General features: G+C 41.2%; 1 protein-coding gene across 3 annotated transcripts in view; it reads left to right on the forward strand.

Moving 5' to 3' along the window:
• alpha-Man-IIb (alpha-Mannosidase class II b) overlaps positions 1–15,936 on the forward strand; it is a 142,732-nt gene that overhangs the window by 61,299 nt on the left and 65,497 nt on the right. For all 3 annotated transcript variants that reach the window (XM_011635681.3, XM_011635684.3, XM_011635682.3), the window contains exon 2: positions 3,222–3,696. In XM_011635681.3, the coding sequence (XP_011633983.2) occupies positions 3,403–3,696 (294 nt within the window). In that variant the 5' untranslated portion in view covers positions 3,222–3,402. The remainder of the gene's footprint in view (positions 1–3,221; positions 3,697–15,936) is intronic.

Genomic DNA, 15,936 nt, shown 5'->3' on the forward strand with positions numbered 1-15,936 from the left:
ATCTAATTTATTTTATATTTTATATTTTCTTCAATGTAAAATAAAAACTATTAAAATAAAATTTGAATATAATATACGAGGAAATAGATCGCGCATCGCGTGTTGGTTGAATTTTAATTTAAGTATTTATTTATTTTATTTTTTAATATCTTCCTTAATATCTTCCGCTCCATTCGATCATGAGCATATCGGACGGATCTCGATAACGCATCCTCGACACGTTTCATCCTCGTTGTGAACGGACAAAGGGATTACGTTTAGGGCGTTGGTTGAATGACTGGAGGACCGGCACCTGACAAGCATCCGGCCATCGTCGTATCCTTCTCGTTTGTCTTCTCAATCTCCTTTTTTATTCGGGGCGTTTTTATTCGGGGAGTCCTCGGGGAGAAAATTGAAGCTCGTGGAACTTCTGGGTTTTCGCGAGTGGAAGCGACGATGAGCGAAAGGACACGCTCGTAAACTCGCAGACGCGGGCTGAGCCTGTAAAGTCCGAAAGTTGATAGCTCTACTTGCGGTTTGTATATTAATTATTACTTCGATGGTATCGAGATTGCGGCGGGAGGATATTGAATTTATGGTATTCATATCGGGTAATTGGATTTATAGTAATATGGATTGTTTCCAACAATGATGTGCGCGCAAATGTAAATCGCTGCCATCGATTTCATCGCTTTGTGGCTCGGCAAACATTTAGAAACGTTTATTAATTTGCCGAATAACATATATCAGGTATATTTAGTATTTGTTTTAAAATTTTGTTGGTCACGCGAACAATCAATTAATTTTAATTTATCGATTTCCAAGCGGTCCTGCTTCATTTGTCATAGATAAATACGATACTACATACTCTCGACTTTTAATAATAGCTAATAAATGATATCTTTCTTATCACGGTAAGTAAAAATGCAAATGCTACAGCTAAAAATGAGCTTTATTGCATTACCCTATATAATTCTGTAAAAGGAAATTATTAAAAAAGTACTGACATGACATGATTAAGCGGTAAAAGCTAATTCTTTTGAATAACAGCAATAATAATCGTATTCGAGTTACAATTATATAACAAAATTAAAAATAACGATGGTTCGCGATACGAATTATCTCTCAATTTATTCCATTTTACTGACTTATCCCGTTATTCCGTCAGTTGGCTTAACCGTAGATTTACTCGGATTCCCATCGTTTTCCACGACTGTCCATTTTCCTACAAACCGTTTCGTTACTCCCTCATATACGCGCTTCGATAATGTTGACGTGGCTAGCTGGTTTAATCTCTCCATGAACTTTCGGACGAGCAGTTTCTATCGCGTTGCGCTTGAACGAAGTCGTTGCTGCTCCTCTCTTTCTTCCCTATGCGTGCACAGTGTCTGTCTCGTACGCGTCGAGTTAATACCGAATTAAACTCTAATCTCGCTTCCCTTTTAGCTAACTCTTCACCCTCTTCGGCTTTCTCTCTCTCTCTTTCTCTCTCTCCCTCCCTCCCTCCCTCCCTCCCTCCCGCCCGCCCTCCTCATCTATCTTTCTCTGTGTCTGTCTCGTCTCACCATAGTCTGTCTCCCTCCCCGTGCCAGCATCGAGCGCAGAGTTATACGAGAGACGCGATCGATTATCGCGTGAGAAGCGACCTTACATATCGCGATGGAAGCCTTTAGCAAGCCGGCTAGCGAACGAAAGGTACCGACGAACTACAACACCGTGTCTTTGGTTCACGAGGTTGAGCTTATCGCCACAACGACCGAATTAAATTGCAGTGCGAACGCGATGATCGTTCTCTCTCTCTCTCCCCCCCCCCTCTCCCCCTCTCTCTCCTCCCTCCCTCCCTCCCTCTCTCCATCTCTCTCTCTCTCTCTCTCTCTCTCTCTCTCTCTCTCTCTCTCTTCTCTCTCTCTCTCTTCCTCCTGTTGCTCTCCCAGGTCTCGATTTTGGGAAATGCTTGCCGGTATCCGTGGGAACAATCTCGATTTGCAATTCATCGAGAATGTTTATGAAATCCATCAATTAACTCTACCTCGCGTTGAAATACAGACTGGCCCATTATTTGTGGTATAATCGAGAAAGCGATGATTCCCATCGTGAAATAAAAAATTTTGCTCTACATTTTTGATTGTACGTTTGCAACTTTGTTGTTGTATTTTAAAACCGTTGTGTGTGTATTTACACTCCAACGTGTCTATTTGTACCAACAGCAACAATAATGAATTATCATAACTACCTCGAATTATTAATTACCGATTTATTTGTTGTCGATATGAACAATTTTACAATATTGATGCTCTTAAACATTTACTGCGTGCGATGCGTGCGCTCCTTTTTTTTTCGCGAGACTGTAAAAGTGTGCGAGGGCTCTTTATCACGAAGACAGATGATCATTTGTCGCAAATGATGTAGAGAAAGTAGAGAAGAAAACTGTTAGCAAAGAGTTGATCGATCGCGTTTCGACCGACCTTGCCTATTCGCGAGTGTAAGTATACATATTGCTCGTGGAAAAACTACAAGTGCGCGGATTATTACGATCGCCACATAAAAACGTTTCTGCATCGAATCATAATTTTCATCTAAACGCACGATAACTAGGCCGCTACGTCATTGCGTTTATATATAACATCACCGCGTAACATCAGTAACAAGATGAGCCTTTAATTTTGCGCATTGTATGCATATTCAAACGGAATGTAAATAATAAAAATTAATGATAATTTCTAATTCCTATTTTATTAATTTGATTACATATGATTACCAAAATGCAAGGTTATTATATCGTTCGTGTTGTCGTTTCATAATTGAAATTAATTAATTCGTTGTAAATCTCTCTTGTACTCTCATCTCGACGAGATTAAAACGTCCGTATTTTCGATCAGTCAGCGGTAAAGGGCGCGATATATACATATATATTATAATTAATTATCATTTATGATCATAGATATTGTTCGAAATACGATTTCGACCCATCACGTTCACGTGTTTCGCGGCACGAAGTTTGTTTCTATGTATTATTACTATTATTATTATAAGCTTATGAATTTATCAAAAGCATTTACATATCCGCTCGCCCGAATAGAAAATGTGGCCAATAATATCAATGTTTTATACAAAATTAAGTAAATTAAGTAAATTACTCGAAATTAGGACAATAATTATTATCAAACATTGAATTCGGCATAACAACTACAAATTTGAGAGATTTGTTATCTGATGCAATTTGTCTCCCCTTTTTTTCAAAGGCTCTTCCGCCGCGACGTTCCATGAGGTCCAAGAACGACGGAATCGTGACCGAAGATCGATCGTCGATCGTCGTTGCTCACTCGGCACGATCGCCCGTAGCACTGGTCCGCTCGATCTCTAGATGAATCACCGTGATCTACCGTGGATCCTACACGCAACGCGAGTCGCGCCGAACGAATCATGTACAAGATACTGCGCCGCGGCTCCGGCCGCGTCTTCGTCATCTGCATCGTGGTGCTGTCGCTCCTGCTGTGCCTGTACTACGTCAGCCAGGTCCAGGGGCCGTCGTCGGGTCATCCCGCCGCCGCCGCCATCCTGAACGAGGAGCTCAGATACGACCGCAGCCTGACCTCCGTCACTCCGGATTACAACGAGTCGCCGGATGCCCAGGTGTCGCTCGCCACCTGTCCCATAATCGTGCCGCGAAACGCCGACATCAACGCCCAGCAGGAGTTCGGAAAGTTCGACTTCCAGGTAGGTGGTGCTCCTCCCGGCGATGCTTTTTCCCGTGTCTCGCGTCTCCGGTAATTTCATTTCGCTCGTTTCCCCCTTGTACAACTTGTCTCCAAGTATTCTCTTTTCTCTCTCTCTCTCTCTCTCTCTCTCTCTCTCTCTCTCTCTCTCGTGTTGTGCCGAGTTTCGATTTCTATGGTGTTTTCGTCGCGTTTTCCGCTTTAAGAAAATCGACCAGAAACTTTTTTAGGATACGTAGAATAATGAATTGACGATTGGATCTTTATCATATGAATGCGTGCATTTTTATTTCGTGAAGATCGCATTACGAATTAGCGCGAGTAGAAATTACGTTATCAGGCGGTGATAATATTAATAATAAAACAGATGAGTTTTTATTTATCTTTTAAAAGAAATTAAACAAAAACGGAACTTAGAAGGCTTTTCGTAGTTATACAATCTGTGATTTATAAAGTTAAGAGGAAAAGTGGATCGAGCGTCAGTGGCTTCTTTTATTCTCGAGATTATCTTTGGCGTACCCTCGGCACGGGGTATTTATGTTCGCAGAAGTTTCCGTGGAATATACGAGCGGCTAAATTTTATACCAATACCTCATGGACGCGCTAAGTCCGGTCGTTTTAAAAGTACCGCGTCATTAGCCGCGAAACTTTCTTCGTCCCCTCGTAAGAGTCTGTGAACTTCACTGATTTAATGGCTAGCCGTTGTAATAAGAGGATTCTCCCATTTACGTGCGATGTATTCAAAAAAAGAGATCATTTTTATATCGTACATTTTGCCCTTAAAAATTTCACCGAAATAAATTAATTTTTATTAAGCGAGAAAAAGGAGATTGATGAAAGAGAGCTCGGCGAGTTTTTCTCGAGGGAAAAAAAGAAATACATTCTCTCGAGCTGTTATTTCTGACATTTTAATTTTATGATTAGAGATCGTTTAATTAATTTAATTAACATTATTGGTTACTTCTAGCGTAAAATATATTCAACATTCTATTAGCTGTCACTTTTGATAAACATCACGTTCCCTATCGTGTTACACGGTCCCTGACGCGCCTGATAAGCGGAAGCGGAGTCTACAATTCAAATCTTCTCATGTTCGCCTAATTACAAAGCAACCGGCTGCCATTCTGCTTAGCTGCTCGCGGTAGTAATTTCCGACATTGTATACTTGCAGCGGTTTATAATCGAGATGCAAAGGAGCATTGATTTCGGTACTTAGCGAGACTCGCTTCGTTACAGAATAACGTTACAGAAATCTCTTTAATATAACAGCACGCGATGTGCTTGTGTGACGAAGAGACGATTATCTCTCTTATCTATTAAATTTGCTTCCGTCTGTTAAAAAAAAAAATATTTTTTATGCAATTTAAATTAAAAATAATCTACGAGGAAATATTTTAATTATATTTTATATAAAAATTAATATAAATTTCGGATGAAATACGGCAACATTACAAAGTCGTACTTTTTATTTAATTAAATTAAAAAAAATATATAAGTTTTATATTACGTTTTATATTAGTTGATCATATCACAAATAATTCTGTTTTGTATTTTCTTTTTTTTAATTTTTAAATATATCTTTTTATTGCGCAAAGTTTTTGCGCTTTGAACTCCGTTGTTATTATTGCAGTATATAAAAAAAAATTTTCGGAGCCGCATATTAGTTACATGGATTCGGATGATGGCGTTTATATTTGTTATACAGCTCGATACACGTAGACGACAAAATCCAGCATCGAACTCTCATCCCGTGCTAATTTAATTAATCGGCATTCCCGCGCGGAAAAAAAAAATTTTTTTCGCGTGTTGCGTAACCGCGGTCGGGAATAAAATCGGGGGAAAAAGTGTCGAATCGAAGTTCATTTCGACCGTAGTGCGTTCGAATCCGCGATCTCGTTCATCGATTATTTATGGTTTCGCGTGACGGACGGGGGTGGAGGGGAGGGGGAGGGAGGGGTCTCCATGTCGAAATTTCTATCGAAATTTACACGCGCCGCCGCGAGTCCGCGAATGCCGGCGAGAATTCAGCTCGTCGCGTTTTGCACACGAACGTCTCTCTGCGGCGCAACTTGTCACAACCAAACGGCGGCGCGCCGTTCTGATAATACGGCTGAACTTTTGCGTTCCCGCTTAATTTTAATTTCTCTTTTTGTTTTTTTTGTTTTTTTTTTTTTTTTTTTTCCGCTCGGATACTTTATGATCCACGTCGGGCACTTTCCGCCGGCGGCTCGACGTAACGCTGTGTTTAATTCTCTACATACAAAATGCATTAAATTTTTTCGAGCTTATTCCAGCGACATTCGTTACCGCCGTGAAAAAAGGTCGGAATCGCAATTCGCTGTCGCCATTTTTAACCCGACCCTCTCTTTCATTCTTATATCGCTCTTTTCCCTCTAGATTTTCCCATTTTTCCAAGTTCTCGATTTCTGATTTAAATCCGGAATGTATATTTAGGGAATAATTTATAATATTAATTCGGGACTTTCGTTGCGCTTTTTTTTCCGCCGATCTCTCCTCCCCGCGCGATGTTTCGATCCATTTTGCGAGGAGCCAACGCAACACAATATCAATGTTTCATAACTGGACGCGCAACAACGAGGTTTGAAAAACCGTGCGTTGTCAGTTCAGAAAGACTAATCGAACGTAAATTAATATGTCACGCAATAATCTACTCGAATCGACGACCTCGATACGTCAGTTACACGCGATGAAAGGCAAATCGAGTTACGTTGCAATGAGCAGCGGCGATGGCGGCGGCGGCGGCGGCGGCGGCGGCGGCGGCGGCGGTGGTGGCGGTGGCGGCGGCTAACGATGTTTCGAATTCGAGTTGCAAATCGAATTTGGCGTTATCGCGCTGAAAACCCCGTTCCCGATACACAATCCCGACGCGTACGTTTGCCTAATCTACCGTCTCCGCCGTTGCGACGGATTAGCCGTGCGCGATGTGGGCCAATTGCGCTTAATTGCCAGTCAAGGATGCTCGTTTAATTCGCCTTAATTCCGTACCATGGTCGCCGTTAAGTATGGAATTTCGATAATGCCTGTTGTTCCGGCGCTCCTGGAGGGCCGGGAGAGGGGGGGGGAGGGAGGTTACTCGGAACAGCGAAAACTTCCTTTGAGACGTTCCGCCGCGTACTTCGAGATGCAAAGTTGTTCATCCATCCGGGCGTCTATTACGTAAGTAAAATGAAGTTTTCCCTTCGCAGTTATGGTAATATGTTGATTTCAGCAGTTATGTAAATAATCTAAACTATCTCAAAAGAGGAAGAAAGGAAGACAGACAGAGAGAGAGAGAGAGAGAGAGAGAGAGAGAGAGAGAGAGAGAGAGGGGGGGGGGAGGGAGGGAGGTTTCGTTTACATTTGGAAGATAAATTTCGAAAATAATTTTTAATGTGTAAACGAGGATAGATATATTTTAGTCTTAAATAACTGTCCGCAATTCGATTACGGTTGATATCCTTAGTCCCACGAGTTTATGCGGCGGCGCCATTAGATCATCATAGATATATCCGACGAATCAATTGGTTTCCATCTCGAAAATGGTTCGCTGGCGCCATAATCAGGAGTATAACGTAATCTCGCGCGAGCGGTGCAGTTTGCAGTGAGTGAGTTGCATATTGATGATCGTATTGACGGCTGAGCACTCAGAGAGCAAAGGGTCGCATTTATGATTGCCATGCGGTATGTATCGCGCTATAGTCGGCGGCGCGTGCAGAGAAATTTACACCGATTACGGTGTATTTATTTCGACGCTCGTTACCCGCGAACGAGCGGGCATTCCCCCATTTATAATTCATCGCGGATCGCGGGTAACATCAAACACACCGAGTATCACTTTTGCAAGTTAGTAGTGCATTTAGAAAATTGCATCCGGCGACCGTGTTTTACTCGCTGTAATTCGCTGGAACAATTGTTTCTGCGTAACTGACCATTCGTTTATGGGAATAATATTATTGGCAACGTATATATACTACCCTTCGGTATTCAGTTAGCAATTTATTTCGCGTTTGGCTCGCGTTTAAACAGAGATTGCGAGCGACTTTCATTATGAAGAGGACTTTGCCCGGAGAAGTGAATGCATATTTCCGTTAAATTTATGATGAAAGTTTCGAATCGCGCGGAAATAAATCACTGCGAAATATTAATTAAATAAATCCCGACTGAACTGCGAGTTTGAATGAACGAGCAATTATCCCTTTAATATCAATTGTTAAGTTTTTCTTTTCTTTTTTTTTTCTTTTCTTTTTTTTTTTTTTTTTCTTAACTGGCACACGTTAACACATCCTGAGAGTTGCTTTTTGAGGAAAGGAAAATTCTCAAAGCTTAAAAAAATAGTCCTCGGGTGATTGGAGAGCTAATCACGACTCTGAACAAACAGCAACCAGGCGGTAATATTTCACGCGGCCGACGTTCCCGCCAAAATTCGTTTTGTTCTCGTCACCGACGGAACTTTTCCTCTTGGCTGCAAAAGCAAGGGACGATGGTCCGAGTATTTGCGAAACGAAAGCGCAATTCAAGATCCGCTATCCCGTTTCCTCTCTCGACGAAACTCTCCTCTCCTCTCTCTCTCTCTCTCTCTCTCTCTCTCTCTCTCTCTCTCTCTCTCTCTCTCTCTCTCTCTCTCTCTCTCTCTCTCTCTCTGTTTCTCCTTCTTCCCGTCCGTTAGCAAGCTGCATTTCGCAATTTACTTAAGCAAACCTTTCCAGAAATTCATATCCGTCCCTTTGCTTCGAGCCACTCTCGCACGAAGCGTTGTCTGCTGCTTCTCGAATGGGATAGGCACTCTGTGCATCTGACGTTTTTAAGACATAATTCTGACGTGATATTTTCTTACGTTTTCCGAGAACTGAGTTGACTTGCCGCGAAAACAAAAGCGAGGATGGAGAGTTCGCCATTGAGGCATGTTGATCTGCGTCTATTCAGGAATATGAAATGTTTTTGATACACTTTCGCATTTCTAAAGCGCTTCGTACGATTGCACGCGTATACCCTACCAAAAAAAAGTTATGCGACGTTTCGAAAATATATCAAATGTTATAAAAAAATTAAAAAACAAACTTATATATATATATATATATATAAACTTTATTGTGTTAAAAATATTTGCGAGCAATTAACAGATTAACCGTTGACAGATTAACAATTCAACGGGACGACAGCAGCTTTGCACAAAACGATTGCACGCGATAAATTGCATCGCGAGTCGTATTGAAAATTAAATAAACTATCTTCCATTTGATTTGATTGATTTCTACAATAATTACGATTAATTCTACAATAATTACCCTTGCACGAGTTCCTTAATATACACTATATCCAGAAAGCTTTCGATATATACATTTTATATTCTGTGTCGGTAGCATACGATACATTTTTTACGAGTCTCGAAAATCCTGGTCCCAATGCGAACTCTCGAGACAGATCGCGTCTCTTGACATTTTAAGACATAATTCAGACGTGATACTTTCTTCTTTGCGGGCTACGAGAGCAGACTTCAAGAGTTGAAAGTCGCGTCGAGCAGCGCGTCTCGAAAAGTCGAGACGGCTTACTTCGAAATTGGGTCATGATTTTCTAGCCAGGCTTTTGATACTCACGTAATTCTGCGTTTTCTTTGATAAGATTACAGCATTGAAACGTTACTCCAAAAATTAATTATATATATATATATATTAATACATATGTGATTTTGAAACGAATATATTTCTTTCTCGAATTAAGCCTGGATGCTCGCTGAACATTATTTATTTTATATAATTAATAAATTTAATTTTAAATAAGTGCAAAACATTTTAGGAAAAAATTCTTTTGAAAATAAATGGGGGTCTTTCATAAACATGTACCTCTAATCCCTTTTTACGAGAGAATTAGAAAAATATTAATAAGTAGCTTTTTTATTGGAAAATGTCTACTAAATTTCATTTTTTAATTTGTTGAAATCTGCGAAGAAAAGAAATAAAAATCTAATTTTCACGTCTCCCTTTGGAGGAGTGTAATTCCTCAGGAAGGATATAAGAGTATAATTTTTATATAAAAACTCTCCTTAATTTCCGACTCAAAGAATCATCTTCTAATATTTTTCGCTCTTATTTAGTTTAAATATTTACATATTGGTAAATTAATAATTTCATAGTTATGCTTTTCTCTTTATGCCTTGCTCTGAAAATTATTTACTCCTATCGCCTATATTTACAAAACTCATATTTAACACAGTCGGTCTATCAAGTTTTACTACTCTCGGAATCTTTGGACGTTATTTTTTTTTTTTAGCAATTTTGTATAATTACATCGCGATTTTCGTGCGACTAGGCAAGCGTACGTGCTCGAAAGGACCGTACGTGCTTCACTAACAACGCGAAAACTCTTTTTGCTGGATAAAGTGGCTAAGATAGACCAGAAAACACGCGTGGATCTTTCGGGGCGCGTGTGCTGTTTGTAATTTTCACGGGATTTACCGAGTGGAGTCTCGCTTTACGAAACACACGTATTCTGCCTTACGCGGAAATCCTCATTAATAATTTAATGGCGCGTGTCGCCGCTCATAATCCCGTCTCAAATAATGTCTGTTCGCTTTGTCGCGGTGGGCTTCCTCCATTTAATTTAATATCACCGCCGTTTACGCCGTCGCGTCGTTACGGTGCTCGACGTTACGGAATAATTCTCAAAGAATATTATTTTCAGTGGCAAAACCGATCAAGTGGGATCGCGTCGCGCGCCGCGACGCTTTTTCCTTCGTCGGCCAATCGATAAGCGGCCATTTGAACCCGATGAAAACGTAATTCGCGAATCGAAACGTGAAAGAGAGAGGGGGGGATTCATCGACTGTAAGGGATAAGTAAACCCACGGCCATGGCGACGGGGTCTCTTTTATTCATCGTTCCATCTCCACGCGGTTCTCTCTCTCTCTCTCTCTCTCTCTCTCTTCCCTCCCTCCCTCCCCCGTTCTCTCCTTTCCTTTTGCTACACAAAAGGTACGAAGCGTATCCGCGTAATCCACGAAGAAACGACTTCGTTACTGGATTTTCTGTACCGTAACCAGTCGACGACGATGGCGTTGACGAATGGATAGTAGTCGTCTATCTGCCATGGTCGTGGACGATAAGGCACTTTAACGTGTTTTATCGATTACACTGGTGAACAAAATAAGTGTTTGCTATATTAACGCACTCGGCCATTTCGTTTATCTTTTTGATACGCTCAACTACTAAAATCTACGTACTTTTAAGCAGTTTTTTTTTTAGCACGGATATTAAATTAGCAAAATAATTGGATTTTCTTTTATACAGAATAGGACAGTTTAAAAATATTGTATTTTTGAGCGATTATACGTGTCATTACAAATTAATTTGTAATTGATTAAAATTTATTTTTGGAAATGTGGAAATAGAAGTTTTTGAGGTAAATTATTTTTATAAGCTTTATATATCTGCTTTCAAAATATACAGAATATTCTGTGCGTTATCATTTTTATAAATGATATTTATATTCTTCTGCAAATATTATTCAATATGAAATGTAATTTTTTTCGACCAATAAGTTTTTATAAGTTTTTTTATATAATAATCGTTCTCAAATTATCGTTTTTATTTGTTCAATATAGTATACTTGAACGACACATATTGCTATACTCTCTATCAACTGCGTTTTAAACGGCTTTTCGTCTTATACGAATTTATATCTGTCGAACAAATTCGTTTCCCCCTTCTTCCTGCTGGCTCGAGCTATTCTTGAGGACCCTTAAATCCCCTTTTGTGTGGCGGTATGTGTGTTCAAATAGGAGATCCTGCCGCGAGATTACGACGGATCCTTCACAAAAGGCCTCTTCTTCCGAATGAGCTTATCCGCTCGCGAGAGACAGTAGTCGACTATACATATTCATCATGAGGAGAAAAAAAAGCGCGCGTAAGCGAGATGCGATAATTAAATCGAATTTGAAAATCAATCTCTCTGCAGCACGCCGCTTTTGTCTCCGGCCGTATGCGTTTTCGTAACGAGCCCTATTGAGATCTCTCTCGTCTCACACGACCCTCTCTTTCTCTCTCTCCTTCCTGCACGTATATTTTACACACGCCCTACTTTGCAAGTAGTATCGTGCGAAGGAGACCGAAGACGTTTCTCAAAGGATTTTCCCGCGTTACCGCGTCTCCCTCCCACTCGCCCTTCCTTCTTTTTCCGCCCCATCTTTCCTCTTCCCGTAGACGCGCGACTCGGCGCGCCAACGACGGGATTGTACGGGCCTCGGAGGTGAGAGGAGGAAACGCGGTGCGCGCGGGTACCGCGTGCCGAGGGTGGAGGAGAGGACCAAACAAACGTAGAGGAGGAAGATGAGAGAAAAGAGATAGGGGCGGGGAGGGGGGGAGGGGAGAGGAGTGGAAGAAAGCTCGAGATGGGACGGGAAAGGGTGGGAAAGACGAACGATTCTTTTGAACTGATGCGCGCACCAGGGCGAGCTGCTCTGATTTGCAAAGGCATTTCCGGGATTGCCCTCCTCTGTGTAGCGCGTCGCATTTATTCCCGCACCGATCGTCTCCGTCCTCTCGCCCTCGTTCCGGTGACGAGGCCACTTCCGAGACGAGCGTCTCCCCCGTGGTGGCGCGCGTTTGTCCCGCATTTTGCGGAGTGTTCCACCTAATCCCTGCCGATTGTCCCGATACGGCGCGGACGATCGATATCGTCGTGGCAGTAATGGCGAGTCCATTAACTGTATCCACTTGGATTGATCACTCGGCGAAAGGTAACGTGATCGAAAGTTGGATTTATCGCCGATGAGAAATGCTCCATGTTGTCGAGCATTATTTGTTCTGCCATCGTCTAATGATTGTGCCATCAATCGATAGAAAATTAGATATAAAGTTAGATTAAAAATTAAAAGAAAATAATTAGGTTAAAATCATCTTTTATTTTTTATGATTAGTTTCACCGTTTTGGACTCGTGGATACACCTTACTGGTATTTTTGAATATGAAAATGAAGATTTCGAAGTCGAAATGTTTGGTATCTTTTATTAATAAACATATGATTGCGCGCCGTTTATAGTGCTGATTTTCATTAGCTTTATTATTGTATCTAAGATTAAAGGTAATTTCACAAAGTTATTTAAGTTTGTGATTTGCCTTTCGAAAAGTAGATCAAGCGTGCGAGGATTCTTGCAATTTCAAACGTATTCAAAGAATTTCTTTTTATTCAGCAGCTATTATGCAGTGCGTTCTCGAAATAACTAATTTCATTCACGTTAACTGCACTTTCCCTAAAGAGACGTGATTACTATCAGAACCGTATTGTCCGTCGTCGCGGAGTAATTGCGATTGCCTCATTTCGGAGAAATTGCTGTTGCAACAGCTGACTCTCCGGGGAAACGAAAGTTGATATTGCAAAAGCGTCTGATTATTTCGATATTTTTCCCGCTCCCGCGACGTTGAAGTACGTGGCGACGTCGAGTCATTTGCTCTGTTTCGCTTTAGCAAATTCGCGACAAATTAAGTTTTCTCGCTGTCGCCAGTCCCAAAACTAGTGGTGTAGTTCGTGCGATCGACACGATGGTAGCTCATGCAAGCGGCAATTTTTCGCGACGTGACAAACGTCAATTAAACGACGCCCGCGGACTCGCGGTGTAAACAATACGAAATTCAATAAACTTCGCCGTCCCCGGCGCACGCGAAAGTCCAATATTTGACTCGGCCGTAGATTAAGCTCGAAAGCCCGGCGCGAGTCAAACTTTCGAGATTGCTCTCTCGCCGCCTACCGTCGTCGCCATTAATCGAATATGACAACTTTGACTACCAGATCAATGATCATCCGGAGAGTTTCGGTAACTATTCGCATTTCTTTCGCTCGGCTCGTAAGACTGTCAAAGCGAATATAAAAGAATCATTATTTTTTTCAATTACCCGTGAGATCCGTGAGTAAATGATATGAAACCGGGAAAGCGTGAAAGCTGCGAAAGCTAGGAACGTAATTTAAGAAAGTTTTTCAGCAGAAAAATTTCCGATTTGTCGCCGCGACTTATCAAACTCCAATGTAGAATCAGGCTTTTCTAATTGACAATGTAGAATCGAGTGCCTCTAATTTCCACTTCGGGCAAGAAACAAATTTTGGTTATACCTTTGTAACAAAAAGGGTGAGAGACAAAGATGGTATCAAAATAATTTTTTTTTTGCGCTCGCTCTCAATTTTTACTCCTTTCGAGTCGTTGTTATTATACTTGAAACTTCGGTTCATGCGGATCAGAAAGAGGGAAGTTTGCGAGAGGGGAGAAAAAAAAATCAGAAAAGTTCGGAAAGGAAAACTTTGTGTATCCTATCTTTTATTTCTATCCTCAATCTCGAAAGCCATTACGGAGAGATGTTTTATTTGCGACGTAAGGCTTCGACGCCTCTTTACTCCTTCGTTTACTCCTCGCAGGATATTCTCACTTCAGTCGTGACCGGCCGGCGACGTCGTGTAATTACAGCGGGCAATGTACTAATTCACGGCGGGGCTGGCGGCGCCTTGGGTTTGGTTTTCGCCTCCGCTTGTGCCCACGTGTAACAAGCCGAACCCTCTAATTGAACCCCCGCAGGAATGCTTCTGCAGGAGGCCCTCCATCAGAGAGGATTACAATACGCGGGTAACCGTGGACGAGCGGCGTTGGCGACAGGTAAACGCAGGCCGCATGCCTCTGGTCAGGCACGCTGGCAAATATCAATTAGCGTCGCTAATGAGAAATCTCGCTGGGCGTCAATGTTAGTTACCGTCCTTTTATTGCATTAAGCGCCGCTGAAAGGATTAGATTTCCGATTACTTCGTGGTTCGTATTAACGTGAAAAGTGTGGCGCGCTGTTGCTCAATCGGGTTTTGACGGCTCTTCTAGGCAGTTTGAGAAATTTTACAGAAAGATTAAAACGTTTTCCAAGAAACTTTGAAAGAACTGGAATTGTTAAAATTTTGGACTAGACAATGGTCAATATATAAAAGTATCATATATTTTTTTATGGCGAAAATAGAAGATAGAAATTATTAATATTTGGAATTAAAAATTCACGAATGTTTGAGAAACGAAATGAAATTTTTACATGTAATAGGACTTATATAGTAGGAATAAATTGGATTTATTATTTGAGATTATAAATTTTTGATATAAAATATAAAACGTCTATCGACGAGTAATTTTACTCGTTAATTAATACTCTTCGAACAAAGTGTCTGAAGATGCGTCGAGATAATTACGAGGATGCATTTCGCGAAGAGGAGGAGGGAGAGCTCCGTAGCAATTACGTCAATGTCGAAGCGTAATCTCCGTTTTCGGATCGAATAGAAATTCATTTCGGTAGTCAAGCCAAGATATACGTGGGGCCTTCCGCAAAATCTATTGCGGGCAAGAAACTCCATCAGAGCCGCGGCAGCAACTTCCTCCATTCAAGAATAGTCGCGTGACACCGCGACAATGAAGCAAACGCGGCGCCGTTCTTTTGAGCCTGCTTGCCTGCACCCGGCATTGTTCTCCGACTCCGCATTGTGCTGTGAACTTTCGAGTGTAATAACAATAAGAAACGTGCATTAAAACGCACGACATTGCGCATAAAGAAGACGTGTTAAAGCACGTTGGAAATATTTATCATTCTGTAATCGTGATTTATTTATTTTAAAATAAAAGCGATATAAAGCGTTTGCCTTGAATCTATATATATATATATATATATATATATATATATATATAAATTCAAGGCAAATACCTTACATACGCTTTATATTATTTATTATTATTTATTTTATCTGAAAGTCTTGTGCGTGTGCCATTTTATTAATTTATTTATATTAATAATATCACATAGGTATTTATCGATTTTCATATCTCAAGCGACACATTATTTCGATCGCTTAATAACTCCAATTAATACTTTTTGATTTGCACGCGAAGATTAATTCGCATATAAGGCATGTCGAATCACTTCGGCCTTTAATTTGCTTGCCGAGAGCTGGTGCTCGAGAATAATGAAAGACACCATTCAGCCGGCCATCTTCTATTCTCCTTAGGATAGAGTTGCCCGGTCCTTGCATCGAGTACTTGACCAAAGTGCTGTCGCCAATGACGCTCGAGGCGAGCCGTTCGATCAGTCGCCGAGCGTTACTACTTAACTTGTTTCTCGAGCCAATTCCAAGTCCGGGTCCTGGTTTTCGAGTTTACCCCCGGTCTCGATTTTAGCCCTCGGCACTAGGTGCGAACGGCTCTCTCGATTTTGACGCGCGATGCACCGAATTTATCGAC

This window comes from Pogonomyrmex barbatus, unplaced genomic scaffold (genome assembly GCF_055798465.1).
Source record: "Pogonomyrmex barbatus isolate J1 unplaced genomic scaffold, ASM5579846v1 scaffold14, whole genome shotgun sequence".
NCBI lineage: Eukaryota > Metazoa > Arthropoda > Insecta > Hymenoptera > Formicidae > Pogonomyrmex > Pogonomyrmex barbatus.